Source organism: Corapipo altera, unplaced genomic scaffold (genome assembly GCF_003945725.1).
Source record: "Corapipo altera isolate COAL_440 unplaced genomic scaffold, ASM394572v1 24, whole genome shotgun sequence".
Classification (NCBI taxonomy): Eukaryota; Metazoa; Chordata; class Aves; order Passeriformes; family Pipridae; genus Corapipo; species Corapipo altera.
This window is the reverse complement of record NW_020884903.1, coordinates 162038-186764: the sequence shown is the minus strand read 5'-3', so window position 1 is coordinate 186764 and position 24727 is coordinate 162038. Positions and strand designations below refer to the sequence as shown.

Genomic DNA, 24727 nt, shown 5'->3' with positions numbered 1-24727 from the left:
AATATTTTAACACAAAAGTTTATTAGTGGTCTTTTTTATAACATTTGTAATACTTTCTAACTTTAAACGCATAGTAGATGGGCATTTATGTTTCAATACCAGATAATTGCACTAGAGGAATTTCTAAGTATCTGAATAATGATCTATGTACTGACAATGTGTATTTAATTACTAAAAATGTCCATGATCAGCAAAGTTCATTAGAGCGAATTCTGTCCAGAATTGATATATTTACTACGCTGCAAAAGAATGTTGGTATCATGTAGATGTGTTAATCCATACTTCTAGGTCATCACAGCTTGAGGTAGACACCACTTACTTTTTCAAGGAAATGATACATGCAGTCCTCATAATGCCATGTGGGCTTTACTTTTCACCATGACCAGTTTGGCCACAATGGAAGATCCCCAGAAACAGAACCATCTCCTATGGATGCAGGGGGGCCATAAGTAGGTTTTCTTTTGATCCAAGTTTCTTTCATGCAAACCTGTTTCATCAGGTGGATCAGGAAGACATTTGGCCATTTCCTAACTCCAAGACTCGCATGACTGCTTTTCAGTTCACTCCACTTCATTAATTCCCTCGTGGTCTTGGTGAGTTACTGTGGATATGGCATTCACCCTAAAGTATGGGTTGCCCCACGTGTTCATTTCGCTCCACACTTTTTGCTACAGCACTCACATTTCTTCTAAACCCACTGTCCTTCTTCCCCTCAGTGACTCAGCCCAGCTGTACCTCTTGTTCCACTCAGTAGCATCAGACTCACTGGTTTCTTATAAGAGAGTGTAGCTTCATAGTCCATGTAAGGACCATGTAAGGAATAAATATAAGCCAAGAATCTCTGCTGTGCTCATTCACGTTCATTACTGTGTTCATTCACATGTTTATGTACTGAGGATATAGGAAAATATGACTCATTTGGAGATGCTTAGCTACCATAGAAGAAGCAGAGTTCAAGCTGAAAAACAAACGAATAAAAATAAAGGTCAGAATTTATTTTGTTACTATGCAAACTGAGTTCAACTTTGAAGTGACCAGAAATTATTAAACATAACAAAAGTAAGATAGTTTAATTACTAGGAAAATATTCTTATTGATTTCAACTCTTAGGAGGCTCAATCATATTGTACTATCTTTTTCTAGATGGATTATTGATGAAAGATTACTGAATTCCACTGGTATTTTTAGGTGTTCGATCTATGACAAATGTGGAAATATTGAAAACATGAGAAATATCAGTTTCTAATCCATCCTAATCCAACTGTTAGCATAACAAAGCACAGAATCTGAATAGCATGTAAATGCATAAAAGTTGAAACACTGATATCTCTGATGGAAAGAAATCCATTTCCTTCTAGTAGAATTCCAATAGAATTCTATTCCACTCTTTTTAAAACCAACAGAAATATTCACGCTGGATGAAATACTGGATAGGACACTTATATGTAGGCAATTAGAGTAATAACATCTCTGTAAACAATGTAAAGGATTTAAATAACTTGGATGGTCCACAGTGAGTGACAGACGGATGTAAAATACAACAGAGAAAAAATCAAAATACTGACTGCTACACAAAATGGTAGTGGGAGAAACTTAAATACAGACTGAACTACAACTAAAATCATCCTATTAAATTTAGGTACTGTTTGACGCACAGAGCTTGATTCAGTTCCACATCACAGCTTGTTCTACATACCTACGTATTATAGCACGGCAGTGAAGGACATAAGCACAGGTCCCACAGAGAAATGCAGTAAGGAGGATTTCCATGGTAGGAGACTTTCAAAATGGGAACCCAAATACATGTAATTTCTCGTGCCACTGTTACAGAAAATAATAAATATCCACAGATGTGCAATTTCATCACCCTGTCAGAGTCTGGCCTTTCAAAAGCAGTACAAAACTGCAGGTTGTATCACACAACTCCCCTTTGCTGTGTCAATTATTTCAACCCGTCTTACATCTCTCAAAATCCATCACCTCTTACAGCTCCTTCGGGTTGGGAAACTGTCTCCCACAAACACCTACGGCAGTGTCTGTTATATATAGAAGAGACTGTACCACTGAGAGCCTGATCCAATTCCTGAGAAATGCCACAGGGGTCTTTTCATTAGTTTTAATAGAAATCAAGATAGATCTCAGAAGAATGTTCTAAAAATATCCCAAATCTCAGATCACAAAGCCCATTTTGCTCACCGTGAAGCCAATGGCAGATTTTTCTTTTGTGTCAGTGTAGCAGAATCAGGTCTTAGCTTTTTGCTGAAAAAAAAAAAAATCACTGTTTTCCTGATATTTCAATTAAAACTTCTGGAAATACCTTTAAAAATCTAAAATAAAATGCGCTAGAGTTTGGGGGATTTTTTTTTTAAATTTGGATGGTTCCTCAGAAAGCTGGAAATGGAGTCACATTGGTGTTGTTCTATGGGAATCTATTTGCTATCCAGAAGCATAGTGTTGTTATGAATAATAATAAGATAAACATCAAAGATTTACCCCCCATTTTTTCATTTTGATTACTTAAGCTGTAGTTGTTCACAAATGTATATGAAAATGTTCAAAATTAATATTAATAGAATTGTTGAATATACTAAAGCTTTCTGTGTTACCATGGTTGAATAATTTCTTCCTTGTGTTTTAAATGTATGATTTATATTTTGTTCTGCATTATGAGTATGAAAAAATTGTTTCAGTTTCAGTACATTACAAAATGATAGAATGCAAATTATTTCTGTAGCAACAGAATGTCCCATCAAACACACAGAACCATTTGACTACATTTAAACTCAGGCACTGGTTGCAATATTTAACTGAAGTGCCTGTTCTGATAATTATCTTATTTCTCACCTAAATGTTCCATTTCAGTACACATTACTCTTTATATTCAAATTTATAACTGTTAGAAATTTATGTTCTTGTGTTATAACAACTGTATGTAACAGTAAGGGAAAGTGTTGCAATAAGCTATATTATCTAATCACCTTCCAAAAGCACAAAGGGTGATTTTTGAAGATGAAAGAAGATGAAAAAATAGGCTTTGCCTTCCACTGCAGTAAAGACACTGTGAACTCAGCTGTCCTTGAGTTCTTCTGAGAATTAGTTCCAGATTTGTTAGCCAATTATTGAGGCAGATCTGTCTGTGGTCTGAGACTGACAACCATAATTTGGTAATACATTAAGCCATAATCTTTGAAGCAGCTAGTTGCAAACTGAGATTATCCTTAAACGAGCATAGCGTGAACTTCTGCTCTGTATCCTTGAACAACGACTATAAGGTCCATACATGAACAATATTCCATTTAATCTGCACTTACACTGACCAGACAGACACCTGCAACAAATCTTTCCACACAGGTTTGGGGTTTATTTGCCTTGCTAAAAAGGACATTAGGTTTTAATAATTGAAGCAAAATGTTGATCAGGGAAAAGAGCAGCAAAAGCTGTAAAGAGAAAAATGTTAGAGAAAACAGCTCTGTTCCACAAGGGCCTGTAGAGATGAAGGTACTATGAGAGAGATGGTGAGGGGCTGAGACCAATGGAGAGGAAGGAAGGTACCAGATTTGGTTGCAATCTTCTGCTGACTTTTGCCCTTGTTCCATCTCCCATTTCATTATGTGAGAGGTCTTTCCTGTAATCTCCTTTTGCAAATTTTCAAATGAAACACCTTTCCTTCCCTCTTTCCCTATCTTGCATCTTCTACCATCCATCAGATTTGATACAATCATTTCCATTTACCATTTCATCACATATACCAACAGGAGCAGAATAAAACCTCCTACTCAATTAGGCTGTGATTATGGCAAGGATAAGGAACTTTGTAACCTCCTTTCAGGAGGCCTGAAATCCTACCATATCTATTATCAGAAAATGGTTTGTGAAACAGCTGTTAATGATTGACAAAGAACGGAGAAATATCGCTCACATGAGACTTGATCTGAGTGTGCTGGCTTAACCAAATACATTAAACCTACACACAGCTTCATCAACTTGTGTGTAGTGTGTGTGTGCTTAAATTGGTGTGCTTTAATATTTTGGTGGCTCAGGGTACAGTTCCTTAAAGCCCTGAATCCTTGCTATTAACTTCCCTAATTTGTTTTGGACTGTTAAATGGAATTAAAAAGATAAACTAAATTGTAACATCCTGTCATAATGTCCTTCTGACCTCAGAGAAGTTACTGAAAACACTAAGTCGTGACTAAGATGCAGAGATAAGGAGTCTCACAGGTTTACAGAATAAGATATGAGTCTAAAGCACATGAAAGAAAAAAAAAAAGGATATCCTATCTGGTGGGTATGGAATAAATGACTGCTCCAGACAGCATTTTTGGGTGTTGTACAAACATGCAAAATGACATAACAATAGCTCACCACTGTCTTGCTTTTTTTGCCTTATGTGGTCAAAGACTTTCTTTGTTTTTAAACTGCGGTAACCACTAAGAAGAAGGCCATTTTTTTCTTTCATCTTCAAGTGTTGGCAACATGTTGAGCACACCAGTGCAATCTGTGAACTGGTACTACATCTCTATATTTACAGCTCTTTACTATCTGCAGAACCATGAATTTTCTGAGACTTTACCAAAGCCATGCCTCGCACCCTATAACCTCCCAGATCTGTGATTTGCCCCTGGCACTGTGCTAGATACCTTTCATCATTTCTTGCCTAGCCCTAAGCAGCCTATCTCTTTCACATACTACTGCAGCTGGACATGATCTGGCAGTGGGAGAGCCAGAGAGCCACTGATTTATGCAACACACTTTCAAATGGCTTCCTCTCCATCAAAAAAGCCAAACCGGTAAGCAATTGCTCTCTGTCACACCCTCCCCTGTCCCTGATGGGGAAAACAATAGTGACATTTGTGGTGAAAAGGCAAAAGGAATGTAAAGGAGGTGGCAGGGTATCTGTGGCCTGGAGGCCCTGGTTTAACCAGCGAGTTATGTTTCAACAAGGACCACAAATTATGCATAGTTATAGAGAGATCGTATGTACACCACCACAGTGCTTAACAACACAATCAGAAGGGAAACAAACCTCATTTAATAGATATAGTTGTGGAAAATTCAGGTCACTTTTCAGCTTGATCATAATCCATGTGCAAGTCTAAAAGAGTACAGAATGCAGGAGAATACCAAGGCATGTCTACTTTTGTAGTCTTGTTCATCCGGAGATGACAATTTTGGAATGGTAAATATTACCTAGAAAGAAAACATTGTGCTTTCAAACAAATGCTCTTTAATTGGAAGCACCTATTCCAGGTTTGAAACAGAAAAGTATGACTTACCCCTTTGTTACCGCATTTCAAGTAAAGATTTTTCTGGCTTATTTTTATAAAAGGATCTAGTTTAATGTTGATATTTGAAGACATATGATAGATTTAGCCCCTACCTCTTATCTCCCTGTGAATAGGGCTGTCTAGTGTTGAAAAGGAGAATCTCTTCTCAACCAAAAAAATCTCTTGCTCTTATGACCAGCAAAGATAAGATTATGGAAACACAAATGAAAATATCCTGTTTGAGCAATTGCTGATGTGGTTACCCTCACAAACTAAGCAACTAAGGTGCCAAATAAGGAACTCTGCAAAGCAGAGAAATGCTCTGTAGTGCAGACTGTGTGTTTGCAACAGATGTTATGCTAATGTGACTAGGTAATTATTATTGCAATGTTATATTCAAACAGGAGGCCTCTTCAGAAAACTGCTGCAGCTGAAAAATGGTTGCACTGAAGGGTGGAAAATTGCTCCATTAGTCTTTGTTGCTTCCATGTATCCTGAGTCCTGGAAAGTGTTCCAAGGGTGACTCAGAATTTCTGACATGACAATAACATCATCAAAATAGGCAGGCATGAAATCTGATCTTCCTTTTTACATATGTATAATATAGTCACCCTATCCATCTAATTCTGTGTTCGTGTTTCTTCCATGAACTGCTTTCTTCAAAAATCCAGCCTGCATGTTATGAAGGGATAGATTTGTTTTAGTTCCATGCTCAAAGGGATTTAAATATATTATCTGCAAATAAGCAAACTCACTGGCTATAATCTCTTAGGCAGCTTGTGCCAGGAGGTACAGATGAATAAATAGATCTTATCTCTTTGTAGGACTGGTAAAAAAGATTGCCAAGGATCTTTTAAGAGATAGGTGGACTACCACAATAAATTTTGTCTCTATATTATATTACTTCACAAGCTAACATGTCTTTTTGTCAGTTGCACTGAATACTCTGTTGAGCAGCCTGATTTCTTAGTATGTGACAAGTACATAAAATCTATGTGAGAGCTTAAAATGGCTCTAACACAAAGTGGGGCAAAGCCAGCTTTCAACAAAACTCTTGTCAACAGATTGGTGGATGAAAAAGTAGTTGGTAGGCAAATGAAAGTACAGTAAAATAAAGAAGTTACATGAGTATTGATAAAACATCTAATTCTCTTTTGTGAAATCCGAATTGTATTTCCAATTATGCTACTTCTCCTTTTCTCTTTTTTACACTTCAAGTTGTCTGGGGCTAGAATATTGTCCTGTTTTAGTACATATTATGTGTCAGTATCATCTGGGGCCTCTGGGCAATAGGGTGACTCAGGTAAATAATAACATACAACCAAGTTAAGTTCAGCAAGCAGCAGCATGAATCACAAAAGCAATGGGCAAATGAAGCTGCTGACCTGAAGTGCATTCACGGCCTGCTGGACATGTTCTGATTTTGCAATTCTATACTTTCATTACTAAATAAATAAATAAATATTACAGAATCATGGAATCAGTTAGGTTGGCAAAGACCTTCAGGAGAGTCCAACCTATGACCCAACATCACCTTGTCAACTAGACCACAGCACTAAAGTACCATGTCCAGTCTTTCCTTAAACACCTCCAGGGACGGTGACTCCACTGCCTCCCTGGGCAGCCCATTCCAATGTTTAATCACCCTTTCTGTGAGGAAATTCCTCCTAATGTCCAACCCAAACCTCCCCTGGAGCAGCTTGAGACTGAGGCACAGCTTGAAACTATGGTATATAGGTATTTATATATGCATGAAAATAAATATTTCCCATCCTCCTGTGGGTAGACCAATAACTTTCAGGAGACGCATGCAGTGACAGACGTATAAAGCGGCAAACACCGTGAGGGCTTCGTTTCTCTCCCAACCCCCTGTCAGGAGGTGTTAATCCCGCGTCCCGGCTCAGACCGCGGTTTCTGAACAGCTGCACCCGAGAGGGATTGGCCGCTGATCGCCGCGGCCCCGCGCCCGAGGGAGGCTGGCGGGGTGGACGGGCCGAGTCCCGGCGGAAGGTACCGGGACACTGCTACGTGCTTCCCGGGGCCGCGCCCGCCGCTCCCGCTCCCGCTCCCCCGCCGGGCGCACGCGCGCACGGGCCACGCGCCTCCTTCCCTGTCCCCCCTCCCCTCCCAGCCCGCGCCGATCCCAGGTCACGTGGCGCCCGGGGCGAGGCGCGCCCCCGCAACCCGCCGCCAGCGGGAGCGCGCGTGCGCGTGCACGCGCTGCGCCAACGGCCGCCGCTTGGCGCAGTTCGCACCCGGCCGAGCGCGGCTCTCCCGGATCCCCGCTCCCGTCCCGCTCTCCATCCATCCTTACAACCATCCGTGCGTCCGTCCTGCCCCGGGTGGCGTCGGCCCCCGCCGGGCCTCTCTCGAGGTAAGCGGGAAGGGGCCGCTGCCGCCGGGTCGGCTCGGGGCGGGGTGTCGGTGACCGGGTGCGGGAGAGAGGCGGCAGCGCCGGGCGAGCGCGGGCGGCTGCCGGGGACACAGCGAGGGTGGGAGGGAGGGACGGACGAAGGGAGGGAGAGCGTGGCAGGGCCTGCCCCGGCTGCCGGGCCGGGCTTGCTCCCCGCAGAGGGCTCCGAACAGGGAACGACGAGAACCTCCCCGGAACCGTCGCTGGGAAGCGGGGCCGCCCGGACGGCTGTGCTTGCGCTCCCTCCTGTGCCCACGGCTCCCGCAGCCCAGGCGGGCGGAGGGAAGGGAAAGCATCCCCTCCCGTGCCCTGGCTGCCCGGTGTGCCGCCGGGTAGAGCGGGGGCGGAGGCTGCTGCCCCGCTGGGCCCCGGGTGACGCCCGGCGATGCCGCCCCACCGCGACACGGGGGCGGCGGGACCGCTCGGGAACGCCGGTGTTCCCGGCGCTGCCTGGCGGTGCCGCTCTGGCGGACCGGGATACGCGCCTTGCCTTGCCTTGCTGCCCCAGCGCCTCCCCCTCCACGGGGGGATGGATGCATTTCGCAGTGCATTTCCTAAGCTGGGGCTGTGAACTCGCGTTCCTTTGGGGCGCTCCGCCCCTGCCGTGTTTGTCCCCGCTGGCCTGTGGGGTCTGAAGCGGCACTACATTGCCTGCGTGTGTGTGTGTATGTATTTGGGGTTTTGCCAAGTTTACATCTGGTTTAATTTGTGTGAACTGCGTTTTTCTTCTCCTTAAGGGGTCACTGAGCGCATGTAGTAGGCACCAAAGATTTTTAATAGAGCAAGGCAGTATGCTGTTTAAACCTGTGCATTTTCATCCAGCAGAATGATGTCATAAATATACCTGTGTTGTGGCTGCGCTTTGTACGTGCATTTCATCTGGCTACTTTTCCCCCCTCCAAACAAAATTCCATTGTTGTTACGAGAGAATTTGTTAGCCACATCCCATCGTGATATATGGTATTATTCAGGATACTGACAGAGAAGATGATACACAATCCTACAGAACTTAGGCTGTAGAATCACAGAATATCTTGAGTTGAGGGACCCACAGGAATCATCAAGTACAGCTCCTTGGTGGTTTTCTTGTTTGCTTTTTTTCTGTTGTGTTTTTTTTGGTTGTTTGTTTTTGTTTGTTGTTGTTGTTGTTTGGTTTTTTGTTTTGTTTTCTTTCATTGGTTGTTTTGGGGGTTTTATCCTTTTTAATAGTGTTTCCAGGACAATTTTGCATACTGAGTGTTTAATGTTTCAAAATACAAAAAAATTATAGTGTCAGATACAGTTTAAGAATGTACAGGTATTCATTAGTTGTAATGAAAAGTCCTAAGTCTCAAAATGCCCTGACTTTGTGTTGGGAAAATGTGGGCATGTCAATCACTCTGTAGATATCTAGCCATTTTTTGTATGCATACCAGGCAGCTAGCTCCAACCAGGGCTAACAGTTGTGCTTTCTCTCCTAGCTCCTGCTATAGTTCCCTTACATCCCAGAACATACAGAAATGTAAACAGTTCTGACATCTCTTACTAAAATCAGGGAAGATCTCATTACTTGAGTGATGTAAAGGAATGATCTCCAAGGTGCTCCATAAAAGCTTATTATTCTATAAAATAGGATATTAAACTGATAGGCTAAAGTTAAAAAGTTTCTAAATGAACTCAGGATGTCAGAAGCTTTGACTGATATGCTGTATTACCTGGTATTATTCTAAATGCAATAGGAGTAACTAGGTAGTGCTGAATGGCTCTCCTCAGCAATTACAATATTGATTTTTAAGCTTGTAGCATAGCTTTTCAGTCAGACATACCAAAATGTTTGAGTTTCTTAGTGGCCTGTAAAAATAATAAACTTTGTCTTATTCTTGGTAATTAGTGTTTTGGTTTGTTGCAAAATTATGTGTAGTTTTTTGTTATTGTTTACTTGGAAGGCATCCACATCAAATGTTGCAGTTTCTCAGAACTTTTTGAGTTTTCTCACTACTTCCAGCATTACCTTCCACTAGTGTAAAGTCTTGATCAATTAAGGGGAAATCTAAACTGCACTTGATGCCTCCTTATGTATCTTGAGGTCCTGAGCAGCCCTTCTTTGGATTACATGTTTTATGACTTGGTCTCTGCTCCAGACAACTTGGAATCTGGAGCAGAAAAAGCTGAAGGGGTTTTGTTCAAAGCCACATTGTGAACCTCTGTCAAAGCAAAAGGTTAAATCAGTTGCATTTGTTTCTTTCTTCCTGGAAGATGCTCTCATGGTTAATACTCTAGATCACAATTTTCTGTTTTTCTAATCTTGCATCTTAAGTGCAAGATCACAGCATATAGGAAAAGAGACTTTCTTACAGTCTATGTGTGATCATAGAATCTCTGTGCTTAAATTACAATTTCTAAAAAACGTGTGGGTTTTTTTTGTAAAATACTTTAGATATAAACCAAAGCTAACTTTTAATCATTGTTTATATCATGAATTACCAATGTGTTCTACATAACTGTCTGAAAAGGGATGAAAGGACACCTTCTGGTATGAGATTCAGTGCTGCATGTTACAGATATCCATAGTGAAAAAGCTTTCAGGCTTATACAAAACAGTGGGTGATATGTTTGTGATCAAATTCAAGTCTAAAGTGTATGTATTAGATGTCTTCATCCTGTACTGGGCACATTCTGAGAACATTGTAGCATCCTGTATCACAGTGTTTTTTGTATCGGGCAGTGCTGATCAGGAGCATGTTTTCTATGAACCTTGGATCTCCTTGAAGTTACTACTTAAGGTACTACACAAAGATGTTATCTAAGCAGAGGGTTGTTTTTTTTTTTTTTTAATTGTATGTGCAATTATCCAATTAAAGCATAGTAAAAATGTTGCTGGTCTTGCAAAAATGTTTCACTTAAAAATAGGTTTAATCTGCCTAGCTGCTGTCTCATCTTGCTTGTTATGTTAGTGCTTGCATTTCAGTTTGGGCAGGCAGACTGATTTAATATGAAACTGTCATGCTAAATCAAACCAGATTGTCTTTATGCTTAAGGTCAAAGCTTAAGCCCACTTTTTTGGGATTTTTTTCCTTGTATTTATATTTCAAGGGAATTTTGAAGTAAAGGATACTGACTTCCCCTTCCGAGTTAAATATTTCCTTTTTATCAGTTTGTTTCAGCTTTGCACTAATGTAATTTGACATTAGCTGCCAGAAGTTGTCCCGAGTCACTCATTTTCCCAAAACTAAGGGACACTTCCTCATTGCTTCTGTATGTGCTGAGTGAACAGATAAGAGTTTTAGCTGAGGAACTGGCCCATTTCTTTATCCAAAGTGCTTAAATTCAATACCAGAAATGTAAATGTATGAAATAATAATAGAAAAGTCTGCATTGTATCAGATGACATTTTTGTGTTGGTCTATGTGGCTGAAGCCAGCATATGCTAAGCCATTCTTAGGTGGTGTCTTTAGGTTTACTTGTCTTTTTTTAGACTGTGTAACTGTCTCCTCAGGAAACGTACTTCTTCTGAATTGATGGTTATGAAAGGCCTTTTAAAGGAAATGTGTAAAGGATTCTTTGCAAAATTCTTTCAAATAAGTGCTTCCAATAAGGAATTGTAGCTGAGATTCAATTAGAAATGGAAGTAATTGACTCTCACTTGGCTAACAATAGAATTTAATTTGTGATGTGAACTGAAATGCAATGATTTAAAGAAAAAAAATTACTTAGTCGTGACTTTACAGGCATTCATTCCCCAAATGAAAAAGTATGCCTGTAAAGACAAATAGGAAATCTGTGAGGCCACTTTACAGGTTTGTCATGTCCCATATAGACAGTGCGGATGTGCTGTTGTGTCCTAGGGGTGAACAGATCCTTCAGCCAGATGTGATCTCTGTGGTCATTACATAATTAATTACATTACCCTAATAATGCAGGTTGGTTGAGTTTGGTGAATGAATAAGCATATTCCACTTTGCTCAGCTGTATCTAATTTTTCTGTTCCCAACATCTCATGTAAGTACCTTTGCATGGGAATTCTGTAAGACTAGGATTTTTACTCGGTTTATTAATAATACAGCCAAGTCTTATGTGCAAATTAAATTTGTTTTATTTTGGTATATGTACATCAGTTCAACAATATGGAGAATCTATCAAGTAAGAAAAAGGTTTCTTGATTATATATAGTATATTTAGAACTTTTTGGATATTCCATAGATTTATTTCTCAGAATAAGCAGTATTTCTGTTCTTTCTGGTCAACCTGAAGATATATACTAGTCTCAAATATTAATATTCATGTATCCATTCTAAATGTAAACAAATTGTTCACCACTAATAGATCAGGATATATTTCATAAGTGCACAGATGACTATGTTCTTTTGCTTTGACTTCTAAATCCTGGAAGGTTGCAAGAAAATATGAATATATCTGAGGCAAAAATTCTCAAGTTGCTTTCAGAAGGTATCTGATGCAGGTGGTCTTCTGTTATTCATTCTATTATTTTAGGAAAGTTATTAAACTTTGAATTGGGTTTGAAAGTCCACATTGAGAATGGATAGACTTTTGCACTTTAAAGTATCAGAGGTGTTGTATTGAATGTGTTTTAGCACAATCTGGAATGAGCAGAGCTTTGTTTCCGTTTTCAGTAAGCAGATGCTTCACACCAGGTCTAGGATCAAGAACTTGGGCACAGGAAAGTATTTTTAATTTCTGTAGGAGAACTGGAAACTCCTCCACTTTGTCTGCACCCAGTAGGCAAAGTGTAAAAGTGCATGAAAATAAACAAGTGTGGTGGAATTTTGGAATCTGTGGAGGCTTGGGGAGAAAGGACCTTTTTCAATATCAGGATGGAGTGTGAGACTGAGAACTGTGATGCCTCATGCTGGCATGGAGAACTGTGGTGCTTAAGTCTTGGTGATAATAAGTAAAATTATATGGGACTGGGTGGGATGAAGAAGACAATTGGAACATTAAGAAAGGTTGTTCTGTACTTGCCCTATCTATTAGGATGTGTTAATTAGAGAAGGATTTGGTTCATTCATTTGTCTCTCATATTTATTCTGATCTATGTTGAATTGGAATTGTGTGCTGATAGAGGCTCATGTCTTTAGGATTTCTACTTCCTTTCTTCCAGAACTTAGAATGACATGTACCAGTGAAGGTCCTGTATGGGGAAATGTCCTGTAACTTTTTTCTGGCCACGTTTATTCTGCAGTTCCTATACAGTACAGTCAAATCACTAAAATGTGGTTTTCACAGGCAGTCAGAGCTTTTTTTTTAATGACCATCTGGGATATGTAAATCTGATTTGCAACTACAAATGTAACCTATTGAAGCAATGTTTTGAATATGCAAAGAGGTGAAAAAAGGAGGGAAAATCTGAAAAATCAAGTTCTAACTGTGCTAAAACCCCCTGTATTTTTAATTTCTAATCTCCTGGCCTGAATTTTCTGTGGCATAGTTGAAAAAAATACTCCCATTTCCACAATGTTGTAAAACTAAATGAAATGCAATCAAATATATTATGATGGTTGCTATAGAAATGTGCATTTTAAAAATGTAATCATATTTCACATCAGGGATTTTGACTAACAAGCAACAGGATAAAATATGTAGAATCACAAAGAGCAGATCAAAGAAAGACCATAGGATGGTGAATGATCTTTGTCAGTAGTATTAACTTGCATGAGGCTGTTGGAAAAACTCCTGTGTGCTTTCTGAGACTAAACCACAGTAAAATCTACCTACACCAACGAGTTTCTTTAAGGTTGCTTGAAAAACATTGCTTCTAAGACTTCCAAATTTGAGGTATTTGCTTTTCAAAACTGAAGCTAATTTTCCTGTGCAAATTGTTAGGAAATAATATAGTGCTTAAACTTACTCAGCAGGAATTATATTTTATTTACCTTATTCATATTGAGAAATAAAAGACAAGGAGACTAACTAAATGTGCAAAGGTTATTACCTGCTTAAATCATACCTTACTGCAGTGACCACAGTTTTATCTGTATTCTAGAAAGTCTATTTTCTAAAACACGTTTAGAAGCTTTGAGGAAAATGATGTCAGTCTGAAATACTGAAAAATATGGAAATTGAATAAATACCATAGAAAATTGTACCCCCAACATAAAGCTAAGTGAAAAATGTTTGAAAAGAAGCACTGGTTTACAAATCTGGTTTCCATTTTGCTCATAACTGTGTGTTTTATACAGTATTTTAATGGAGCACACATGATGAGAGAGTGATGAACACATCGGAGAAATCTGAGTATGTCTAGTAATTCTTAATATCCTTTCACAATACTTGTTGTGTTTACTAACAAACCGGTAGTTTTTCCTGTGAAGAGCCTTGTTAAATATGAGCTTACTCAGTGTATGGTAAAGGGCCCAGAGATTGTAGCAGTTTATTGCAACCTTACAGCAGACATAGCAATCCCAAGACTCAGTTTAGGAGTTTGTAATTGAAACTGATTTAGTTTTGGCTTTGAGTGTAGTTCATTAATATTTTGGAAACCTAGTAGCCTTTTGGTTGCATCCAATAATGTGATTCACTGTCCTTGCATCAGAGTCTAATACGTGAATTTACTTAGAGGAGGATAGAGTGGATTTAGTAATAGGGTCCTAGATTATTTTTTCAACTTGTAATTCTCTGCAGTGTTCTGAGCAGACACTCTGTAGCTCCACCCTGGGGGTGGGAAGGAGATGTGTGAGTTTAGGGTATTGAGAATGTGCCTATGTTGAGGGAATATCAGTGGTCCTCAGAGAGTGTCTCTCCCATTCAGGGACACAATTGTTTCCTTATACTACTACTCTTTCTCAGTTATTTCACCTATTCATTATATTATTTAGAGAACTAATGACATTTCACAATTCCTCAGATCAAAAATTAATTCTTATTCTCAGTCATGGAGCTAATTATACAAAAAGCTTGTATGTATTGTCCACATGCTCAAATTATGCTGAGTTAACATTTCAGTTTAAAGAAAGCAAGAAAATTTTCACAAGAAAAAAGTTTATTTTGGTGCGCATTGGTTTTTTATGGCTAAGTATAAACTTGATACCAGGTCAGTTGTCTCTTTACTATTATAATGCAGTTTTGAAAAGGGGAAAACAGCCCACAAACACCAGACCTTGAAATGTCAAATTTGTTGTGTCAGACATGACTGGCTACTGCAGTGACGCCATCAGCAGAGGGAACAGCACATGGAGAGGCAACAGATAGTCTTGAATTAGGTGTGCACAGGCTGAACTAGGACTTTGAATGCTGCTACCAGTGGTAGAAGTTAAAACAGTGGGTGGGTGAAAAGTCTCCAAGTGAGCTATTGTAGACTTTGCTTAAGAATCATTAACTAAATCCCTGTTTTTGTGGGAGCTTCAGCTGAAGTCACGTGATGTGATGTAAACCAAGATCATTACCTATCAGTGCAAACATATGGCAAAGTCTGCCCATGTTATTACTTATCTCGAAGCGCCCAAGGGGGCTGTGACATTTCAAGCAAAGCCTATTGGTGAGGAAGTTTCTAAGTGAGCCTTCTTAAAGAAGCACTTCCTTTTTAATCATAGTACTCCGTGGGAAAGGATATCAAGCCGTGTTCTCTAACAGACAGAAGATTTACATAATTTTTCTGCTTCTGTGGAAAGAGAAGAAATGCTGCTACACTATTCTGTTATGGCTGTAATTTTTGCATTTACCTGTATTTTGGAAAGTTAGTTTCCAGTTTTCTGAGATGCATTTCTCAGAAAATAATGTTTTTGAAGATGACTCCAATAGAAGTGACGCTGCTGTCCATGAAAAGGTTCCTTCTGGAATCTTGGTGAGTTTGATAGGTATTTATTGCTAAGTATGGGTATGTAATTTCCTGTAGCACAGTTTAAAATTATGAAAATTTGCCACCTTTATTTAATAGTATATAGTATAGTGGAAACCTTTACTTAGGCATTCAACACTTACTTTGTTTCCCGTTTTTGTTCCATAAGTGCTCTGTGCAGTACTAGGAGGAATCCTAAAACCCCAATTAAGATCTTTACTTAGGAGCAAAGAGGTTTTTGTTGAGTAGACCTGATGCTACAGTGGTCCCCTTTGACGGGGTCATTTTTCCCCCCAGTCTTTTCTTGGTACAAAATAGAAACTAGTAAAACACTTGCTAAAGATTTTCTCTGCTTAAGGAAAGCTTCTGCCTCATAAATCTATATACATGCAAATATAGACAAAATGAGATAAGTTGAGGTAAAGCACTGCTGTGCATGGGTTTTATTTTGTTTTTCTACCTAAGCTCTTGAAACAAATACAACTTCTTTACTGTGTGCATCATGTGACATTAGACTATGTTTTAATCCTCTAAGTGTATCTCAAAATAAATGGGATGTATGAATATCTACTTAAATGCAGCTAACATCTGCATTTAAGTAGCTTTTTTTTGGCAGTGATTGTTAAAATTCATGCCCTCTAAAACTGTAGCTCTGTAGAGCAATCTGATAGCTTGCCTTTGAGTAACTTGCACTCTTTCTGTTGTGGAACTAGGGATTTGTAGTATTCATGTTCATATGGGTGCACTTTAAGAAGCTTTAAGAACACAAAAACTGCAGATCACCATTACTAAAGTGGTACTCTAAATGCACAGAAAACACAAATTTGTGGACAGGCTTTTGATTATATCTTGCCCTTGTGTATGTATATTAATGAATAACATTAAAAAATTGTTGAAGAAAACATGTTGGTCCTGGGGCAGCCAAAATAACATCTTTGTTAATGGTACAGAAATATAATTCCTATCCACAAAACCTCTCACTCAGGTTATGCTAATGTAAGCATTTCTTGGTAATGAGTTTTGAAAATTCAGCTATCTGTCATGTTGGGCATGTTAGATACTTACTCTGAGGTGGAGTACTGTTTAATCATAATTTCTGAGAGCCATTCTATTCCTCATTGCTGTAACATGAGGAAGTCAACCAGCATATGCAGGGTTAATTTTAGTTTAACTGATTCGAGTATTTTGTAGATGAAGGAACAGAATTTTAGTTATTGAACTTTTGAAGTAGATATTTTCCTGTTTTGCATTAAGTTTTATGCTCTCAGAAAAAGAAAGACAAAAAAACAAAGCAGTTTCAGTTTCTGTCTTTTGCAGTGTAATGGCTTCTGGCCAGAAAAAAAATATTTTTATGATATGACAGAGAGATTCCTTTTCCCATTCCAGTTACAGCTGCACTTAGGTTAGTAGTATTAACATATTCAGCTATTAGAATTTTTGCACACTAGGTAGTATTGCCTAAACATTCAAAAACCAATCTCTCTGGAGCCTCAGAAATCACAAAGTGTGTTTGTATGCTTTAAGACCTCTGGTATTCATAGCCTTTGAAGAATAAGTAGTAGTGAGCTGCATTAACTTCAGCTTACTTCAGCTTTTATTCAGAGTTCTGAATTTGACTGCATCAGGCAGTGTATAGACTCTGGATGCCAAAAGAAATAAAACTTAAAAGCTAAACAGTATTGTGAAGTACTACTGCATTGTTCTTTCTTAACTTGTCTTTTCCATCAGGCTTCTGTCTTGAATTTCAGAACTGGAAATTCTTTTTAGGTTCTTACAGCAGGTTATGAAAGCATACTGCTCTCTGCTTTCAAGGGAACATTTAAGAAATTTTTTATTAAGCATGAAATAAATAGTGTTATCAAGGAGATACTTTGTCTTCCTTTGTTATTCTGTGATCAGGCTATTTCTATTGCATTTCCAAGAATTAACACAATAACACTTTTCTATAGTCAGATTCAGTACTTGCTCACCACAACTTTTCCAACAATATACAATAAAATTTAAGAAAACCAAACCCAAACAAAGCCCAAACCAAATTCTAACCCCCAAATTTTAAAATCTCCCAGCTGGAGCTCTTTTGACATTTGAGATAAAATCACCTGTTTCTCAGGTATGTAGTGATACTTCATTTCTATTGGATCATTTTCTTGTTACAGTTTGAACCTTCTTATATAACATGTTTATCTTGCAAAGTGAACCATTATGTTAAAAACTGAACTGCAATGTGATAAGCAATAATGTACATTAGTTTATTACCTTTATCCACAATTTTGTTTACTTACCATGTACAAAACAACGTTTGTGTTAAGACTTGGATCATAAAAAGCTTCTTTCCTAATAAGAAATATTTTTAATACTCAGTAGGTTCAAAAGTTCATGACTTTTTCACATGTAAGAGTGAAATAGTTACGAACTTTCACATGTAAGAAGTTATTTAGTTTATATATGATCAGAAAAGTGGCTGCGCTGTGAGCTACAGCAATGTAACTGATATCTGTAGAAGGGATAATATTGCTACAGAATATTCTTGCTGCAGGAAAGCAAGAAGATATGTAAAATGGCTGAATACTTTGGTCTTGTGTAGGTTTTTCAGTCATTTTCTGTGATTAGACAAGGTCAGTTAGCATATATGTCAGGAAAAACTAGATTGTTTATCATCTGAACTCAGTTCTTGGCAGATGGTGTGAAATTATGATCTTTTAAAAAGTTGCTACTTAAGTCATAGAGAATTCCTTGCTAATGCCCACTTCTCAAATCCTATTCATTGACATGAAATATATGGAATGGAGATTCTATTAAGGACTTCTATTCCTGATTGTGTCAAACATTTCCTTTAACAAATTCAGTCTCTTGGATGACATGAAATCAACTTTTCGTTGTAAGCTAATACCACAGATCGCTCTTGGAAGAGGCCAAGATGTAGCCATGAATGATTAATGACAGTGTGTTAGAGAATTTTTTCATAAGATTGAGATTAAAGATGACTGTCATTTTGGGGGAAAATTAATTGCTTAAACAGTAAAATAGAGATATTGCTGCCTCTCTCTCTTGGGTTACAGTTTCATAGATGCAGCAAATGCCTTACTCATCAAAAGGAAGATATTCAGTTCCCTGCCTCAGCCTCCTTTTTTTTCCAGCTTTGTGCTTCATGACTGGTGTTAGTCACATTCTTCTTTGTGAGCTAATCTAATTTATTAACCCACTGAAACAAACAGCAACAAAAAAAGAACCAAAAAAACCCGAAAAAACCCACCAAAACAAAACAAAAAAACCCCAAACAAACAAACAAAAAGGTAGACTTCTGCCAGTTATGCTGGTGAGCTAAAATCAGCTCATTAAGAGGGTTAGATGAGTAAAGGTTGAAGTAAGACCTTCCCTTTTTAGCAAATGAGCTATTACTTCACTAGCAAGCTGTCAATTTTTATAGTTGCACATGAAGCTACTTAGAGATGAAATTGAATTAATGACTGATGTTGATAGAGAGTCCATCCTGCTAATCTCATTAGTCACTCAATGGCGGTCTGTTCTTTTTATCTTCATTAACCCTATTGTACAAAAGCTGTCTCTAGCATGTTACCTAGCATAATAATTCTGTGGATAGTTTTAAAACAATTTTAAATCTGTATTGGAAAACCCCCACCTTCCTTTGTAAGTCTTGTGAAGAGAAAGGAATTTTTTTTTTCAAAAATATAAATATGACTGGGTAGCGTATGAGGAGTCTGAGATGGAGAAAAATATTTCTGGAGCTGCTCTAATCTGTGAAACTAGTTTTAGATTTCTTGCATGTTTACAATCATATTGGTACTGTTAGATGCCACAAAAGTGAATTCCTTTTGAGTGAATGCAAAATATCCTGCTTTACTACAAGGAAGACTCTGAAGGCTCAGAACAGAAATAATTGATTAATTACCTGCATAATGAAAGGAAGAACTCTTGTAATGCAGTACAATTTTGTTTAGAGGCATTAAGAAAAATCCTAAACCTTGTTCAAAGACTAATAAAAATAGAATAACGTATCTATGGTGAGTTTCTATTTTTTTTCCTAGACATGTTATCCCAAAATAGACTTTTTACAATTTGAGTCCTGATATGGGTTCAGCATTTTGTGTCTTGCTTGTTGGCAGTGGCTTTATGTGCTCCCAAATAATATCCTTAACTTTGCAGGCATGCAGTTGCTTGGAAGTTTTTGAAATAAGCTTGTAGCAGTCTTTTGAGTGAGAGGCAGGAGATGGTAGAATGAGGAAGTGTTACACTCAGGTTTCGATTAGAATATTTTCACCATTTTCCCTCCTCTTTTATTAAAACTCTGGTGTTCTGAGAAGTCTTTAGACTTTTCCTTTCTTACTGACAGTCAGAGTTCACATTGTATTCTTATTCTGGAAGACCTGCACTTGGTCAGAATTCATTCATTTACTGAAGTATTTTTAATGGATTAAACAGAATATTCAGTAAATGATTTTGTGCTCTTGTTTATCCTGTTTGACTACAGCATAATCTTGTTAATGTGTATCTCCTCTCTCCCATTACGTATCTTGATAATTTCTCCAAGGTGACTCAGCCGTTTTTAAAATACAGAGCTGTAAAGGAAGAGCTACATGCAGTATGCTCTACATAAGTTTTCCTGACTTCTAAGATTTTTTCACATCCTTAGGTACAGTTACCTCCATTTTCAATAAAGGAATAGTTGTATTAAATAGGCAGTCCTCAGAGGATGAATTTTTCTTTTTAGCTTATCTGAGTTATTAACTTATCTGAGCAACATCTCTAATCTTTGAGGTCTAAAAATGACTTGGTTCAATTAATCACAGATTCAAGTTGATAAACTATTAAGAATAAGATTTATAGCTCTGGAGACTTTTGCTAATAAAAGAAATGGCTCAACGTTCTGTTGACTCTTGAAGAGTAAAGGTTGAAGTGAAGCTTCATGTAAAGCTTGTTACAATAGTCAGAGTAATTGATAAATGACATTGCACGTCTATTTAAATGTTTTTTAAAAATCAATTTTAAAAAAATTTTAATGTGTTTTAAATGTACTTACTTTTTTTCTTTCTTTCTCTTCCATAGTCTCAGACTATGAACTACGTAGGACAACTTGCAGGGCAAGTCCTGGTTACTGTGAAGGAACTGTACAAAGGCATTAATCAGGCAACCCTTTCAGGATGCATTGATGTCATTGTGGTCCGGCAACAGGATGGTACATACCAGTGTTCTCCTTTCCATGTCCGATTTGGGAAGCTTGGTGTATTGCGCTCTAAAGAAAAAGTGGTAAGTTCAGAAAGTGGGCCAAAACAAAGTTTTGAAGACCAGTGCATTTTCTTTTTTCCCCTCTTTCTTCCTTCCCCATGTTCCCAGTTAGAAGACCAGTTTAGTACAGAGCAGTTGCTCATATATGCAGTATAGAGTGGTAGTTTTGGAATGGAAAACAGAACTTCTTGTGGTAATCCAAGGACTGTGCAAAAAATACTGTGAAAGAAAAACTTTGACAGCTCTGGAGCTTTGGAGAAAGACTAATACAAACATAGACTTCACAATCTTAAAATGTTTACATGAAGCTATTTATTTACTTATTTAAGTACGCTGGGAAAGAAATGCTTAATGCTATTTAATTAATTCCTGATGTAGGCAACCCTTTTTGGAATGTCTGAGGGACATATAGAGCGGATGTTTAAGTGTTGGTGACCCACCATAAATATTGCTCCTTGTTAGCTCTTTTCAAGGCTGTTATGCAGTAGAAAATGCAGTTATTAATATCTGCAAGCAATTAAAAAAAGGGACTGAAACTTCATTCCTGTGGGCGTGTTTGAAAAAGAACCTGGTACAATTTCCTGCCCAGCCAGCCTGAGATGGTGGCACTACTTGAGCAGATTGTCCTGCCATCCCTTTCCCATAGGCTTTGTTAGTCAGGGAGTGAGTTGGATTGGGTTGTAAATTTGACTGGAAAACGGACCTGTTGTGGGGGAACTTTACATTACTGTCAGTAGAGAATACTGTGTATGGCAGTGTGGCATGTAGGTGTGCTACCAAAACATGAATTGATTTGAGCAGAACATAAAACCACAGGATTATATGCTGCTTTTATAAGTAGTTATTGGCCGTTGCAGGAAGCTACCCCCATCTTTGTATTTTGGTTGTGAAAGGAGAATAAAGTGAAACTAAGAGTAGGTTTTTTGTTAGTGGTCAATACTGGGAGTTACACACATTAAAGTTGTACCTTTATCATAGTAACACAGGCTAGTATAAGGTTTTGTTTAATTTAATTTTTGATTGATTCCCTCTTGCTAGTGTTTTTCTTAATGAGCACACTGATGACAAAGAATTGGTTTTTCTTAACAGTTCTGTAACAACAGTTTTCAACAAGGTACCAGAGAGATGATTATAGCTGTACTTTTTCTGATGTCTCAGCAAGTGAGATACCCTTACAACATAAGTGGTCTGAAACTTGAGTTTGTTAAATGTCTTTAATTACACTTTTGAGTAGCTGAACCAAATTTGAGAGGATTTTGCTTCTGGGTACCTCTAAAAAGGTGTTGGATAGTCGTAACATCTACTTTTGGTACGTGCTGTACTTGACTGTCAGTGCAGTTCTCCAGTTTTGCTTGTGTGGATGACTGCTGCTTCTGGCTCCCTCCTTCCTTCGAGTTACCATTCATACAGTTCTCTCAATAGTCAGTTGAATGTTTGTTACTGCATTGTGTATGCATTCTTCTCTGACATATTATGAGGCCAACATCAATAGGTAGTCTTAAGATGTAAGGGAACACAAAGTATGCATACCTGTGCTTCAACTTAAGATACATACTGGTCTCCAGAAAGCAGCATGAGGTATAGGTGCTAAAAGTAGGGATGTTTGTCTGTCTAAATCAGCATTAAAAAAAGGACTTTTTAACTCATGTTGCTGAATTGGAAATTCAAGAAAATATTTTAAGAATAAACAGTGTCCAGTAGTGAAATAAGTATGATTTTCAGATCAAAACCATTCAGTCCTTTTGGGGAAGAAAGAAAAGCGGTTATCTTAAGGATTTGGGTATAATCCTCATGCATGTTTGGTTATTTACCTATTGTTTATCATCTACCATGACTTGGTTCCCTTGACTAATGGTTTTATTCTCATAAATGGGAGAATAATGGAGCTGATTAGGATACGTGGATACTGTCTTTCATAGCACTGCGGTCATATGTTTGTTTTTTTTTCTTGGCAGTCCAGATGCTAATCCTAAAATTAGTTCCCTTTTGGTTTTGACTGTCCATTTCCTGTCATGGTAACTGACCAAGAACATGAATTCACATCACAATATTCATATCACAATAGGAGTTGGCTTATGGTACAATTTCTTCTTATGTATTGTCAGGAAACTAGAACTTGAGTAATGTATGTGTTGGATATCTCATAACTTGGTCTCCTTTTTTCTAAATTATGCATAACCTGAAATGTCATTGACATTTTCTGCAGTAAGGCAAGTCCATTGTGTTTCTACCTGACATGTAGTAAATTATTTTTACTTAGCTAGGCTAAATGCAAATATGCAGATACCATTAGATAAGCAGATTTACAGAAGAAAATAAGATAATTTTTGTCTGAAAATTGAACACATTTTGTTTGGAAAAATTTGTAATGGAACTTACCTGGATATCCAAGATTTCATAAAGAGGAGAAAGTAAAGTAGTTGTACATTGGTTTTAGAAAGACATTTGGTTTTTCTTTTGTTTCACACATGTGGCGAAGAATAATCTCTCCCTGTGCAATGTAATCTAAGTTAAGGTACCTTTTTAGGATAATAAAAACATTCTTCTCTGACAAAAGTAGTATGGTTGCAGAAGAGTTTTGGTCCTATGTCATATCCCCATAAACTCGTGAACAGGAATATCCGGAACAATAACTGAGTTGCAGAAATAATTGTGGCAAGTCTCTATCAGCTTCAAACAAAGCCTGCCTCCAGGAGGCTTCCAGCTGGAACTTTTGGTATTCAGGATTCAGATTCATACCAGGCCCCAACTCAGATTGAGATTTAAATATATGAACAGTCTCAACCATGCTTCCATGAAATAAAGACTACATCAATGATTATTATTTATGCTTCTAGCTCTCCAAATTGCTTGAACAAGATTCTGTCTTTATATGTTTTTAATTTTTTACTTATCTTTCTTGTTAGGTGTTAGGCTGTCTGCTAGGAGCATGATGTATTTTGCAGGTGAACAAACTAAAGACTATTTTTATAACAGACTTGTTTCAGAAAGCAGAGAGGGGAAAGACAAGATTATATAATGGAATGAAGTTTACTCTGAGAGCTAAGTGGGCCATGACACCAGCACTTTCCCCATGATGAATTATTTACAATAAATTCTCTTTCCACAGATTGATATAGAAATTAATGGCGATGCTGTTGATCTTCATATGAAACTGGGTGACAATGGAGAAGCTTTCTTTGTACAAGAAACGGAGGAGGAAAATGTAAGGGCTTTGTGCTTGATGACTACAATGCAGTATCAAACAAAGTAATGTGTTAAAAATGCTTAATTCAATATCATAACTTCTATGAAAACTAGATATTTTGTGACTGAATTTAACATCACTTTCATATGCTACCAAGATGTTTGATGGTTTGTACCATTTTGCTACTAGTAATAATAATGTAATGAATTATTTTTATTAGAGCATTTTTTGAAAGATGTGTTGAATTTTTTTATTTTGTTTTAGTTTATTCATTCTTGTTGCCTGAAGTTATTCTCATTGCAGTGTCTTACAATAATTTCTTATAGCTGGTGCTACTGGCCTCTATTAATAGCTGGTGCTTCTTAAGTTCTTATAGCTGGTGCTACTGGCCTCTATTAATAAAGGTAGTCTATTTTTTGGCATATCTTTAATTTGTATTACAAATTTTTGCCCAGTTTTTTACAATTTTATTTATAAAACTTCCACCATTTAACGATAACTTCTTTGACTTGAGAATTCCTCTTGTATTATTATACAGTAATCAATTTCCCAAGAACCTATTGCAACTGGAAGCTAATGAGCCTCTGAAAAACAGGAGTAATGGTTCATTTTTAGTCTGATTTTCTAAGGAAATAAGAGCTATGTAATCACAGTATTGGTCAGTCCTGAGCATTGCTTTTGATCACTTTTGAATTTGTTGGCATTTTTCAGCAAGATTGAAGGAAAGAAGTTCTAAATACAAAGTTCCTAAAGGTTTAATGAAAATAGTCAGTTCGAAGAGAGAGGAAAAAAAGTTGTGTCAGTGAAGTTAAAGATGAAGTGTTAACTTCCTGTTGTTATTAGGA

General features: G+C 37.8%; 1 protein-coding gene across 2 annotated transcripts in view; it reads left to right on the top strand.

Moving 5' to 3' along the window:
• Nucleotides 1-7456: 7456 nt before the first annotated feature.
• The window catches only part of LPIN2 (lipin 2), a 45212-nt gene continuing 27941 nt past the window's right edge, over nucleotides 7457-24727 (top strand). The window contains exons 1-3 of one of the 2 annotated variants that reach the window (XM_027650888.1): nucleotides 7457-7641; nucleotides 20516-20716; nucleotides 23805-23900. In XM_027650888.1, coding sequence (XP_027506689.1) covers nucleotides 20525-20716; nucleotides 23805-23900 — 288 coding nt within the window. In that variant the 5' untranslated portion in view covers nucleotides 7457-7641; nucleotides 20516-20524. Of the gene's footprint in view, nucleotides 7642-15101; nucleotides 15458-20515; nucleotides 20717-23804; nucleotides 23901-24727 lie in introns of those variants that run through there. The other variant, XM_027650887.1, reaches the window with a different exon arrangement.